This window comes from Salvelinus fontinalis, chromosome 3 (assembly GCF_029448725.1).
Source record: "Salvelinus fontinalis isolate EN_2023a chromosome 3, ASM2944872v1, whole genome shotgun sequence".
Taxonomy (NCBI): domain Eukaryota; kingdom Metazoa; phylum Chordata; class Actinopteri; order Salmoniformes; family Salmonidae; genus Salvelinus; species Salvelinus fontinalis.
The window spans coordinates 28526248-28541367 of NC_074667.1; the positions used below are offsets into that span (position 1 = coordinate 28526248).

Genomic DNA, 15120 nt, shown 5'->3' on the forward strand with positions numbered 1-15120 from the left:
ACTGCCTCTAGTCTCCCGGTGGGACAAACGAGCGCCAATCAGCCACTATTCACAGATTAGAGTGGTTCTAGATTAGAGTGGTTCTATAATAGAGTGGTTCTATTAAAAGACTGTGGAATGTTCATCACACAATATTTACAGCACTGATACACTGGGAATATGTGAACGACCATCAGAGACAGGGGAGTCAAAGCAATCTGCAGATATTTCTGGGTCTTGGTTAATAAAGAAATTGAACAGAAAATTAGAGTAAATTAAGAATCAATTAAGAATGATTGCGATCATCATCAGCAGATAAAGAAAAAGTGTTTTAATGAGACGACCATGCATTGTTGCATACAGCACTAGTTGACATTTACAGTACATCTTCACAGAGATCCAACCTGGTCTCAGAGCATTTAATATTATTCTGCATGTAAATCCGAGTCACTCCATTTAGTATGACATGCTACCTTTCATATCGTATGTATTAATTTGTGGATGTCCATCACCCATTTCATATGATTTGTTACAAATTAAAATTCATATTATGTGTTACGAATTTACAAAACGTACAATATGTTATGAATTTGAAAAACATACAATATGTTACAATATGGCTAACGTTAACTAGAATAGGGGTTGAGGTTAGGGGTTAGGGTTAAGTTTAGGAGTTAGGTCAAAGGGTTAAGGTTATAGCTAGGTTTAGCTAAAAGGGTTAAGGTTAGGGGAACGATCAGCTAAAAGGTTTAGGGGAAGGGTTAGCTAACATGCTAGGTAGTTGCAAAGTAGCTAAAAAGTAGTAAGTAGTTGAAAAGTTGCTAATTAGCAAAAATGCTCAAGTTGTCCTTGATGACATTCAAACTCGCAACCTTAAAGTTGCTAGACATTCGCGTTATACGCCCACCCACCCTACTTTAGTTTATTTGAGTGTCCCGGATTTACATTTACTATTTTACGTCCAGTCTATGAGTCCAGGCTGAGAGATCTGATGGGTGAAAAACATGCCAAAAATAGCAGGCTCAAAGCAGATAGCCATGAATAAAAGTCATGGTCTGTTTTACTTTCATGGGCAGACTTTTAGCAGGCTAACATACTCATTGACAATCAAAGCAGCGACACAGAATGCGAAATAGAGATGGTTCTGGGAGTTGAGGAGTTGCGGGGTCTATGGTTCCCCCTCAGAGAGGTCCATGAGGTTGGGGCTGAAGAAGTTTTTCATAAGTCTCTCCAGTGACCCCTTGTGGTTGTTGCTGGCCTCCCCAGATTGTGAGCCAGCAGAGTGTGGTTTGAGGGCAGGGGAGAGGCCCGAGGTGTAGCCCGGGATGGGGTTGAGTGCGGTGGGGGGCAGCAGGGAGGAGGAGCGGGTCTGGGCGGTGTGGAGCCCCTCCATGGCACTGGACAACCAGATGAGTCTCTTTAGGCTCTGGATGGTCCTGCCACGGTCATGCATCAGCTGGTGCTCCGTTACCGCTCGCCTGCTGGAGTGGAGAGGAGTAGCGGAAAGGAGAGAAGAGGAGGGGTGAGGGGGGCAGAGGTAATATGTATTATAAGCAGGGAGGGAGAGGAGTACAGTAATGTCTTCTGAAAATAATGTGATAGAAAGATGATAAAGGAGGAGAGACAAGGAGGAGAAAGCTGTAGTGTGTAGTTTGCTCGCAACAAATACAAGGTGTGAAAAATAGACTTCAGGAACGTTCAGCATGTTCAAAAGTATTTAAAAAAACAACAATAAAGGAATGAACCTTAAGAGGAACCAGAGACTTACCTTTCATTCTCCTGACAGTGACCAACTGTGAAGACGACAAGAACCATGACAGCAACCGACTGCACATGCTTTTGGGATACCAGCATTGTCTGCAGAGATCAGAAGTTCACAACAACTTCATGTAATTCCTCAAAACTCACTGGGGCCATACTTGTGAACATTAGAAAAAGTTTCATTTGAAACGTTTTCTGCGTCTCAAAATGCACGTCAGCCAATTAAAATCGTTGAAGTAGTTGCACGTGATCAAACGCTACATGTTAGCTGTTAGCATTACATAACCTGGCACATGTATCCCCATGCTAACCTGAGCAGTGACAGGGATTATTTCCTGTAACAAACTCTGCATCCTTGACTAGTGTAACGGGTTGAAGTGTGTTGTTCTTGAATAGAGCCTTCTGCCTCTGTCAGTCACAGGTGTACCTCATTCTATTTAAGGGCGTGATTCTAAAATCTGCGCTTAACTTTTGTTTCAGAGTACACCCTAACAATGGTAAAGGCTGGCATGTCATAGGAGGGCGGGAGAGGCGCCCATGGTACAGCGAAAATGGATTTGAATCGTTAGTGATGTTCTACGCCATCTCCGTTGGTGCCGCTCTCCTTCTCCCCCGGCGGACCCTCCTGGGTTGTTGGTATGTTTTGTATGTTGGCCGGAGTTAACCAACTTAAATGGGATACCTTGATTATTTAATAATAGGTGATGATGATGATGATATAACTGATCAGAATATTCTTTACAGAGTGCTAGGCGCTGAAGATGTTCCAGTCTAAATGTTCTATTGTGAATGACATAGATTTTTGTTTTATACCTGGTCTGTTAATTCCCATGCTCCACATTTAAAGAACCTGTGTTTTAGTTTTAGTAAATCCCCCACGTTATGTTTGACGACAGTCGGCAGGGAACGGAGCATTGGCATATTTTAAGCGTTAAATAAATCATTTTTAAGTCATATTTTTTAGTATAGACACGGGATAACTATAGTTTTAAGCATGCTTTGTGGAATGTAATGATTTGTTCGGTGGAACAAATTGTTTACTTTTGAGGTGACTACATATATTTGTGGAATGAGCATGCTATTCCAATCTGTCTGACCTTCCTATTTGAAGAGTTTCAAATCTAAAACAAACGACAAGGTGGGACCTTTTAGTGTTTGCACAATTCATTATGCGAGAAATGGCGGTGGAAACGCTTTCATGCGCAAATATTGATATAATAACCATCATATCGAAGTAAACTTGGAGTCACCTAATGACATTTTGTGTGGTCCTCGTACTACGACTCGGGATGACATGCCGTTTTAATAGGCTACAGATGAACTAAATTGTGATGAACTTCACAAGTTGGTGAAAATGCAAGGCGATGAGCTTGATGCCCACCCCAACTCACGCCCTGACCAAACCAAAATAGCGACAGAAAAAAGGAACTAAGGTCAGAACGTGACAGTACCCCACCCCGCCCCCCCACCCAAAGGTGCGGACTCCGGCCGCAAAACCTGAACCTATAGGGGAAGGTCGGGGTGGGCATTTCACCGCGTCAGCGGCTCTGGTGCGGGACGTAGACCCCACTCCACCTTAATCCAGTAAATCACATTTTATGATTTTTAAGTAATTAATTTGCATGTTATTGCATGACATAAGTATTTGATCACCTACCAACCAGTAAGAATTCCAGCTCTCACAGACCTGTTAGTTTTTCTTTAAGAAGCCCTACCGTTCTCCACTCGTTACCTGTATAAAAGACACCTGTTCACACACTCAATCAAACAGACTCCAACCTCTCCACAATGGCCAAGACCAGAGAGCTGTGTAAGGACATCAGGGATAAAATTGTAGACCTGCACAAGGCTGGGATGGGATACAGGACAATAGGCAAGCGGCTTGGTGAGAAGGCAACAACTGTTGGCGCAATTATTAGAAAATGGAAGAAGTTCAAGATGACGGTCAATCACCCTCGGTCTGGGGCTCCATGCAAGATCTCACCTCGTGGGGCATCAATGATCATGAGGAAGGTGAGGGATCAGCCCAGAACTACACGGCAGGACCTGGTCAATGACCTGAAGAGAGCTGGGACCACAGTCTCAAAGAAAACCATTAGTAACACACTACGCCGTCATGGATTAAAATCCTGCAGCAAACGCAAGGTCCCCCTGCTCAAGTCAGCGCATGTCCAGGCCCGTCAGCAGTTTGCCAATGACCATCTGGATGATCCAGAGGAGAAATGGGAGAAAGTCATGTGGTCTGATGAGACAAAAATATAACTTTTTGGTCTAAACTCCACTCGCCGTGTTTGGAGGAAGAAGAAGGATGAGTACAACCCCAAGAACACCATCTCAACCGTGAAGCATGTAGGTGGAAACATCATTCTATGGGGATGCTTTTCTGCAAAGGGGACAGGACGACTGCACCGTATTGAGGGGAGGATAGATGGGGCCATGTATTGCGAGATCTTGGCCAACAACCTCCTTCCCTGAGTAAGAGCATTGAAGATGGGTCGTGTCTGGGTCTTCCAGCATGACAACGACCCGAAACACACAGCCAGGGCAACTAAGGAGTGGCTCCGTAAGAAGCATTTCAAGGTCCTGGAGTGGCCAGACCTGAACCCAATAGAAAATCTTTGGAGGGAGCTGAAAGTCCATATTGCCCAGCGACAGCCCCGAAACCTGAAGGATCTGGAGAAGGTCTGTATGGAGGAGTGGGCCAAAATCCCTGCTGCAGTGTGTGCAAACCTGGTCAAGAACTACAGGAAACGTATGATCTCTGTAATTGCAAACAAAGGTTTCTGTACCAAATATTAAGTTCTGCTTTTCTGATGTATCAAATACTTATGTCATGCAATAACATGAAAATTAATTACTTAAAAATCATACAATGTGATTTTCTGGATTTTTGTTTTAGATTCCGTCTCTCACAGTTGAAGTGTACCTATGATAAAATTACAAAAACAAATGACAGAACTCTACATGCTTTGTAAGTAGGAAAACCTGCAAAATCGGCAGTGTATCAAATACTTGTTCTCCCCACTGTATGTGGCGCCTCTGGAGTGGCGACCCTCGCCGCCTGACTCCGGACTGGGGACCCTTACAGCGGGCCCCGAATAGCCGGGAGACTCTGGCAGCGCTGGACAGGCGGGAGACTCTGGCAGCGCCGGACAGGCGGGAGACTCTGGCAGCGCCGGACAGGCGGGAGTATCTGGCAGCGCCGGACAGGCGGGAGACTCTGGCAGCGCCGGACAGGCGGGAGACTCTGGCAGCGCAGGACTGACGGGCGGCTCTGGCAGCGCAGGACTGACGGGCGGCTCTGGCCGCTCCGGACTGCAGAGAGGACCTGGAGGGAGGAGACGGAGAGACAGCCTGGTGCGTGGGGCTGCCACAGGACCCACCAGGCTGGGGAGACCTACAGGAGGCCTGGTGCGTGGAGGAGGCACTGGATGGACCGGGCTATGGAGGAGCACTGGAGCTCTGGTGCGCAGCCTTGGCACCACTCCTCCAGGCTGGATGACCACTTTAGCCCGGACCCTCCAGAGTGCAGCCACAGGTTGAACCGGGCTGTGGGGGAGCACTGGAGATCTGGTGCATACCACTCGCACCTCTCCCTTAGGCTCAATGCCCACATTCGCCCGATACGGGAGGAGCGCAGGCATAGGGCGCACTGCACCCTCCCAGCGCCCCAGAGACACAGCACGCAGTGCCGGCGCAGGATACCCTGGGCCGAAACGGCGTACCGCAGACCAAACACGCTGAGCCGGCACAATACGCCCTGGCTGGAAGCCTACTCTTGCATGGCACTTGCGGGGGGCTGGCCTATAGCGCTCCGGGCTATGAGCGCGTACTGGCGACACCGTGCGCTTGACCGCATAACACGGTGCCTGACCAGTACTGCGCTTCTTCCGGTAAGCACGGGGAGTTGGCTCAGGTCTATCGCCTGACTCCGCCAATCTCCCCGTGTGCCCCCCCCCCCAATTTTTTGGGGGGGCTGCCTCTCGTGCCTGTTGCGCTCCCTTACCTTATATCGCTCAGCTTTAGCTGCCTCCAGTTCTTCTTTGGGGCGGCGATATTCCCCAGCCTGTGCCCAGGGTCCCTTGCCGTCCAATATCTCCTCCCATGTCCATTTCTCCAGATCGCACTGCTCCTTGTTACCATGCTGCTTGGTCCGTTTGTGGTGGGTAGTTCTGACTTTATTCTTCTTCTGATGAGGAGTATGAAGGATCGGACAAAAATGCAGCGTGGTACGGGTCCATGTTAAAATGTATTCAACTGAACACAAAAATAACAAAGGAGAAAACACAAAAAAACAAAACAGTCCTATCAGGTGACAAAACACAAAACAGGAAACAACTACCCACAAACACCGTTGGGAACAGGCTACCTAAGTATGGTTCTCAATCAGAGACAACGATTGACAGCTGCCTCTGATTGGGAACCATAGTAGGCCAAACACAGAAATACAAAACATAGAACAAACATAGAATGCCCACCCCAAACTCACGCCCTGACCAAACAAAAGTAGAGACATAAAAAAGGAACTAAGGTCAGAACGTGACAGCAGTCACCCTTTTAACACTTAATAGCCATATTTGTTACTGTCAGCATTCTCAGTAACACTTTACACTTTCCATTGTTATATAACACTTTGGTAATTGCATAGCAATGAGCTGAGAGTACACAAGGAATAGTGACTGTAATAACGCCATTATTATGACTCTATGTAAACTGGAAACCACATATCCTGAGGCTGCATTCATTGTAGCTGGGGATTTTAACAAGGCCAATCTGGATAAGAGGAATACCTATGTGAGAATGCTGTTCATCGACTACAGCTCAGCATTTAACACCATAGTACCCTCCAAACTTGTCAACAAGCTTGGGACCCTGGGTCTCGACCCCGCCCTGTGCAACTGGGTACTGGACTTCCTGATGTGCCGCCCCCAGGTGGTGAAAGTAGGTAACAACATCTCCACTCCGCTGATCCTCAACACTGAGGCCCCACAAGGGTGCGTTCTGAGCCCTCTCCTGTACTCCCTGTTCACCCACGACTGCATGGCCATGCACGCCTCCAACTCAATCATCAAGTTTGCAGACGCCACTACAGTGGTAGGCTTGATTACCAATAATGACGAGATGGCCTACAGGGAGGAGGTGAGGGCCCTCGGAGTGTGGTGTCAGGAAAATAACCTCACACTCAACGTCAACAAAACAAAGGAGATGGTCGTAGACTTCAGGAAACAGCAGAGGGAGCACCCCCTGATCCACATTGATGGGACAGTAGTGGAGAAGGTGGAAAGTTTTAAGTTCCTCGGCGTACACACCACGGACAAACTGAATTGGTCCACCCACACAGGCAGCGTGATGAAGAAGGTGCAGCAGCGCCTCTTCAACCTCAGGAGGCTGAATAAATTTGGCTTGTCACTAAAAGCACTCACAAACTTTTACAGATGCACAATCGAGAACATCCTGTCGGGCTGTATCACCGCCTGGTACGGCAACTGCTCCGCCCACAACCGCAAGGCTCTCCAGAGGGTAGTGAGGTCTGCACAACGCATCACCGGGGGCAAACTATCTGCCCTCCAGGACACCTACACCACCCGATGTCACAGGAAGGCCATAAAGATCATCAAGGACAACAACCACCCGAGCCACTGCCTGTTCACCCCGCTATCATCCAGAAGGCGAGGTCAGTACAGGTGTATCAAAGCAGGGACCGAAAGACTGAAAGCTTCTATCTCAAGGTCATTAGACTGTTAAACAGCCACCACTAACATTGAGTGGCTGCTGCCAACATACTGACTCAACTCCAGCCACTTTAACAATGTAAAAATTGATGAAGAAAATATTTCACTAGCCTCTTTAAACAATGCCACTTCATATAATGTTTACATACCCTGCATTACTCATCTCATATGTGTATACTGTACTCTATACCATCTACTGCATCTTGTCATATTGATGTAATACATGTATCACTAGCCACTTTAAACAATGCCACTTTTATATGTTTACATACCCTACATTACTCATCTCATATGTATATACTGTACTCGATACCATCTACTGCATCTTGCCTATGCCGTTCTGTACCATCACTCATTCATATATTTTTATGTACATATTTTTCATTCCTTTACATTTGTGTGTATACGGTAGTAGTTGTGAAATTGTTAGGTTAGATTACCCGTTGGTTATTACTGCATTGTCGGAACTAGAAGCACAAGCATTTCGCTACACTCGCATTAACATCTGCTAACCATGTGTATGTGACAAATCAAATTTCCAAAGTCCTATGCCACAATGTTTCTATTGTAATCAAAGTTACTACACATGTATAAGAACTTTATGTAAAGTGTTACTGTATTACCTTTGTCTCACTCATTTTGAAAATATATCTGTTAGTCATTTTGAAGCTACAAAAGTGGTCTGTACTAGTGTTGAGGTGATTCCATTTCCCTCATGTATTGCGCTTATGATCATAGATTTAGACTAATTCAACTAACTGTTGTAGTTTTTGGTAGCCATCAATTACACCGTTTTCTCATTCAAATAACTTAAATATATTCAAAATATTTTCAAATATTATTTGTTTTTCTGAGACCTGTATTTGAATATAATTTTTTGGGTTGCCTATTAGTTAACTCTATATAAACTATTGTACTGGTCAGTGGCGATTTTAGCATGTAAAACTTTGTGGGGCATTTTTTTTGATGCACGCCAGCAAAGCCACTACACTACACAACATAACACAAAACAATACATTAATTGCACTATAATGGTGACAAACCGTGCCTACAAACTGTTAGGGCCTACATAAAACTGCCCCAACAGCAGTCCCAACACCGTACCACTGCTACACCTGGCTTTCAGCAGGGCCTTGTCTGGCAGCGAAACAGTTAATTCAGCCTCATTTACTTCCTGGCATATTACATAATTTATGCAGCAGCATACACTACACTTTTGGACTCATATTGTTTTGCTGTGCTCAATTGTACAGGAAGGTGTGGTGGCGGTCCTTCGTGGGCAAGTTTGGTCATCAAACTTTGTCATCAAAGTCTGGCATTCTCTGGATTTATGGTGCTTTCAAGACAACTGGGAACACTGAAAAAACAGGGTTGAATCATGATGACGTCAGTGATCTTCAGGTCGGAGCTCTAGAAAGAGGCCTGAGTTCCCGACTTGCAATTCCGAGTTGGATGACCGTTCAAAAAGTATTTTCCCAGTTGGAGCTTGTTTCTTTCCGAGTTCCCAGTTGTCTTGAACTCACTGAAGTCTGAGATTTGCAGTTGTTTTGATCATGGCAGAAGTCATGCTGGATTGACAGCATGGCCAATGTTGAATGTTTATCCTTTTAAGCTTGGAGAAGAGACCCTTAGACCCAGACTTGGATCACACACCCACTCCACTGAATAGCAGGCTAGTGATTGCTTTGCAATGCTTGTAGTTAGCCACTGAATCCTTCCAAACCACTCGTCCCCATGAGTGACAGAACACTGAGCCAATCACAGCGCAACTATAGAACATTACCAACCCCTAGGCTCTGTAATTTCCGCTGGCTGCCCCACCACCACAGAAAGCACTGAGCTAGGCTGGAATACCTGCATTTTGGAGATTCCTTATTCAGGAAAGCAAAAAAGAGACCATGTTTGTATGCAGCTTTATTAACTCAATGATTACATTTTTTTTTACATGATTTGCAAACGGATTAATTCCAAAATAACATGAAAAACAGGCACTAAAAATATATATATATATTTTTTTTTAGCTATACAGGTTTGGCTCAAAACAGATGCTCTGACCCACCTGCCCTTGATGACGGGTCGCTACTGGTATTGGTGCATTTTGATTTTGTGTGCGGCACTGGGTCGGCCTTGGTTTTAGGGAGCCTCTGAAGCCTGGTGTGCGCTGTGGTGTTTGGATGAGTGGGATTGAGATGCGCTAAGGAGCGGAACTTGGCACGGTTGTGTCCATAATGCCATCACAGTGTGTGTGGCTTGTGGCCTGGCGGCTGGGTAAGTGTGTGTGTCAGGTTGGAGGTGTCACTGCCATGAGGGAAGTTGGAGGGAGATGTTGCTGAGAAGAGTGCTTCTCTGTTACTGAGCTTATGGCTGCCTCAGTGACAATATATGGTTGAGCATAGAGGGACTGGGCTCTTCGTTCGGTTCGGCTGTGGGGTGCAGGAAAAATGGCCCATGCCATCGGTGTGACCAATGAGCGCGTAAGAGCCGCTACGTGGTCAATCTGACGTCGTCTGCAGTGGCCGTGTAGCATTTACTGAGATGCGGTCTCCACAGAAGTCTGAGCATTTTTACTTCTTGTGTTTCGCATAGCTGTTGTGAAGGGAGTTGCCAAGGAAGTGAGTTTGTGTTTATACAGAATCTCCCGCCCTCATCTACCATCAACCAGTCATGTCAACGCTGAGCCTTACGGACCGCTCCGCATTGTTACAAAATGTGGGAGGCACATGACGATTCAGTACGAAGCACGAACCCTAAGGACGGAGCCTCCAGATCGCATTTCCAGAGCAAGCATAATTTAGCTTCAAGTGGCTGACGAGGAGCTCCAGTAAGTAGGCCTACTATTGTTAACATTTGGCAACTGATCCTATGCACCAAGTATTTTTGGAAATATAATTATGAAGATGAAACAAATTATCTATGAAGAGAACTGTGCCAGTGTGCACAAGAGAGTAGGGTATGATGTATTATAGAATCTGGCGAGCTACAGTACCGGTCAAAAGTTTGGACACACCTACTCATTCAAAGGTTTTTCTTTATCTTTACTATTTTCTACATTGTAGAATATTAGTGAAGATTTCAAAGCTATGAAATAACATGAAATCATGTAGTAACCAAAAAAGTGTTAGATTTTATATTTGAGATTCTTCAAAGTAGCCACCCTTTGCCTTCATGACAGCTTTGCACACTCTTGGCATTCTCTCAACCAGCTTCATGAGATAGTCACCTGGAATGCATTCCAATTAACAGATGTGCCTTGTGAAAAGTTAATTTGTGGAATTTCTTTCCTTCTTTGAGCGTTTGAGTCAACGTGACCAGGTAGGGTTGGGATACAGATTTGGTAAAAGACCAAGTCCATATTATGGCAAAAACAACTCAAATAAGCAAAGAGAAACGACAGTCCATCATTACTTTAAGACATGAAGGTCAGTCAATCCGGACTTTTAAAGAACTTTTAAAGTTTCTTCAAGGGCAGTCACAAAAACCATCAAGTGCTATGATGAAACTGGCTCTCATGAGGAACCCCACAGAAAAGGAGGCCCAGAGTTATCTCTGCTGAGAAGGATAGGTTCATTAGTTACCAGCTTCAGAAATTGCAGCCAAAATAAATGCTTCACAGAGTTCAAGTAACAGACACATCTCAACATCAACTGTTTAGAGGAGACTGCGTGAATCAGGCCTTCATGGTCAATTTGCTGCAAAGAAACCACTACAAAAGGACACCAGTAAGAAGAAGAGGCTTGCTTGGGCCAAGAAACACGAGCAGTGGACATTAGACCGGTGGAAATCTGTCCTTTGGTCTAATGAGCCCAAATTCTAGATTTTTGGTTCCAACCCTTGTGTCTTTGTGAGATGCAGGGCGGTTTAATGGATTATCTCGGCATGTGTGGTTTCCACCGTAAAGCATGGAGGAGGAGGTGTGATGGTGCTTTGCTGGTGACACTGTCTGTGATTTATTTAGAATTCAAGGCACACTTAACCAGCGTGGCTACCACAGCATTCTGCAGCGATACGCCATCCCATCTGGTTTGCACTTAATGAAACTATCATTTGTTTTTCAACGGGACAATGACCCAACACACTTCCAGGCTGTGTAAGGGCTATATGACCAAGAAGGAGAGTGATGGAGTACTGCATCAGATGGCCTGGCCTCCACAACCACCCGACCTCAACCCGATTGAGATGAGGATAAGTTGGACCACAGAGTGAAGGAAAAGCAGCCGACAAGTGCTCAGCATGCAGTATGTGGGAACTCCTTCAAGACTGTTGGAAAAGCATTCCAGGTGAAGCTAGTTGAGAGAAGGCCAAGAGTGTGCAATGCTGTCATCAAGGCAAAGGGTGGCTACTTTGAAGAATCTAAAATCTAAAATATATTTTGATTTGTTTAACACTTTTTTGGTTACTACATGATTCCATGTGTTATTTCATAGTTTTGAAGTCTTCACTATTTTTATACAATGTAGAAAATAGTCAAACTAATGAAAAACCCTTGAATGATTAGGTGTGTCAGCTTTTGACTGGTACTGTATATGGTTACGGTTCCCAAGTGAACTGACTGGTGATGAGAAGCTGGAGAAAATATGAAGAAACAAGAAGTTGACGAGATTACATACCTTTTCGCTCTGTCTTTTTGCATGGTGGTTTGATATTTACTATCCCTTAAGTATCTCTTGAGTGTGCCTTTTGCATGTTATTTTTTGCCCCACCCTTTATTTTAATTGCGTGTTTTTGCATTATTACCCTTTACCCTTATTTTAACCTTATTTCTTTCAGAGATTTTGAGTAGAGTGCTTATTTTACTTCGTGTCGAATATGAGGACACATTCCAAAATTAGGGTGGAAGGGATTGAAGTTTGTTGCGGTTCTTGAACACAGCCTCCTGCCTCTGTCAGTCACAGGTGCACCTCATTCTAATAATATAAAACTAAGTCGATAGATGCGCCTGTGGCCCGTGAGTCAAACAGTAACATCATTTTGGATATTGAATAGCTCCCCATGTGTTTTTGCTAGAGCCTTACCGTTTGATGGAGTGGCTGCACCTCGATCACCTCTTTTTGCCAATATAAAGATTGCGCCTGACATGGGGATTGTGAAAGCAATGTTTTCTACACGAGAGGATTCGGACAAGAAAATTGTCACAATCGTCTGTAAAATCTGAACCGTTTTGAGCTACAAACTAATAAGTCACCAATATCGAAAGGTATTCAGGGGAGTCATCTGAAGGTAACCCATTAAATGGCACAAAGTGCATAGGGGGTAAAAAGTGCCACAAATAAAGTTACCCAACATGGGTCTAAAACTATTTTTTCCCCTGAGTTCATTTCTCTCAGATATAGGACAGACACTTTAAAATCTTATTCCTAAGGATTTATTTTCTGACTGATTTGCCATGTACAAATGTGTTATTCAATGTGTGCCTATGGGCTACAGCAGTAAAGGCCAAATTCAATGTTTCATCATTTTTGTCCTTAAAAACAAATGGCAAAATGATCAATTTTATGACCATCTTCAAACAATTACATATGTTAGCTTCGTAGATAAAAGGCTTAGACCTACAGGGGCTGTTGGTATAAAAGCTGTGATTTTATTTTGTTTCAGGGGCTCACCTAACACTGTAAAGACTGGCATGTCATGGGAGGACGGGAGCAGTGACCATGGTGTAGCTCAAATAGAGGAGTTTAATGTTCAATGGCAAGAATTCCTGTCTCCATTTGGTGCCGCTCTCTTTCTCCCTTGACGTGCCCTCCTGGGTTGCTGGTATGCATGTTTTGTATGTTGGCCAGAGTTCAACAGAACTTAAACGTGATACCTTGATTATTGAATGACGATGATGATATTGATGATGGTATAACTCTGATTCCTTGGCCAGAGGATTCTGTGCAGAGTGCAAAGCGCTGAAGATGATTGTTCCAGCTTTCTATTAGTCCTATTGTGAATCAAATCTACATTTGTGTGTTATACCTGGCCTGTTTATTCCCATGCTCTACTCCTGACTTCAAGAACTTGTGTTGACGTTAAGTCCTGAGGACTTCCCGCTCGTGCATAACAACGGCGGTGTAGTATTGGCTACAGGAATAGATATTTAGGTGTAAATCCCCCGAGTTACACTAGGCTACTACTAAAATTAGACAACATTCTAAAAGGCATGTTTTCACTTATGACAAAATCACAAGTTTTTGCTAATCTGTTTCGCAGACGTCCATGTGCTTTAATGAAGAAAAAAAACAAAGGTCTATGCAACATTTACATTTATCGTACATCATTAACCGTGGGTTCGAGCCCCCCCCCTCACATTTAAGGAAAACACTGTTCACTTCTGGTCCTCGATGCTCGATTCAAATAACGTAAATATGACTAAGTGGATGATTATAATAATGGATATAACATGATGTATATGTAATTGTAGGCCTAAACGTCTACGTAATATAGCCTATAGTAGAGATGGTCATTTATGTAGCGTTGCCAGTAGCCTATGTGTTGTTCTGCAAGAGGGACTCTAGCAAGAAGCTCCTCATTAAATGTATTTGTAATCTTCATTTACAAAGGTTTTTGGCGGCACTTCTCTTCTCAACACACTAACACATTAAATGCAATTCTACATTTCAAAAGGAAAAAATAAATACATATGAGTTTTGAACCCATGCCACAATCTGCAATAATTTCAAAGAGTTAGGCACTCTATACAGAGCGCTGTTTGAGAAGCCCGTCAAGCACGCATCATCTCATTGTTTTGATTATCACAACGTGCCGTTGGACTTCTGTTAAGGGCGCTTTCGTGAACGAATGTTGGATCAGGTCCAACTATGCCAACGATTATATTTGGCTGATATGAAATTTGAACCGGATATATTCACGGCCAGCTGTGCAGGTTAGCACAGAGCTCTGTTGGGAATAGCTAACGAATATATTTGATCACGTGCAACTATGTCAACAATTGTAATTAGCTGATGCACATTTTGAGATGGAGAAAAAGTTTAAACTTAAACTTTTTCTAATGTTCGCAAGCATGGCCCAGTGTTATTTTGTATCTGCATCCTACTGTATCTCTGCCTCTATCTGCATATTCCTTTGAAAACGAGCAAAATCTTCGGTGTTCTAATGTTAATCCATCGTTTAGGTGTTAATCTGTTCATCAATCAAACTCTCAGAAACACAAAAAAAATACATGTTGACTTTTAGTAATTACCAACTGGAGTAATACAGAGTTTTTATGCATAGCCCTTGGAGAACCCACAGTTTGGGAAACCCCCTTTTTTAATAAAAAGATGTCATGCAGATATACATGGTAATAGCAGATACTGTGAAATAATGTTGAAATGTAATGATAACAGACTTGACACATTTAAAATGAGTTACCAAAGTAATTACTACGTAGTTACTCAATTCACACTTCCCAACATAATGTATGATACATTTCAGAAACAAAGTTATTAGAAACGCCAGGAAATCAAGAATCTCTAGTCAGTAACGGTCAATTCTAATTCGATCTCCAGCCAGTTTACCTGTGGGAAATTAGAAGGTATCAAGGTGTACTTACATAGTCCCTGATACAGCTATAGTCTTCCCTGATTCCTCAGACTCTTACTGTATTAGCCCCCAGAGAGGGTGACATTAACCTTTTATACCTCTCCCTGACACACGCCTGCACACACAC

At 44.0% G+C, this 15120-nt stretch overlaps 1 protein-coding gene across 2 annotated transcripts; it reads right to left on the reverse strand.

Annotated features, from left to right (window-relative positions):
- Nucleotides 1-295: 295 nt before the first annotated feature.
- On the reverse strand, nt 296-15120 carry pth4 (parathyroid hormone 4). Of its 2 annotated transcripts, none has more exons than XM_055911851.1 (3): nt 15004-15120; nt 1748-1836; nt 296-1457 (listed from the first exon to the last, which is right to left on the reverse strand). In XM_055911851.1, exons 2-3 carry the CDS (start codon nt 1831-1833, stop codon nt 1148-1150), a joined length of 396 nt encoding a protein of 131 aa, XP_055767826.1. In that variant the 5' UTR covers nt 1834-1836; nt 15004-15120; the 3' UTR covers nt 296-1147. The 2 variants fall into 2 exon arrangements, with proteins under 2 accessions (XP_055767826.1, XP_055767825.1); XM_055911850.1 differs by having other exon boundaries at nt 296-1460; nt 15004-15110.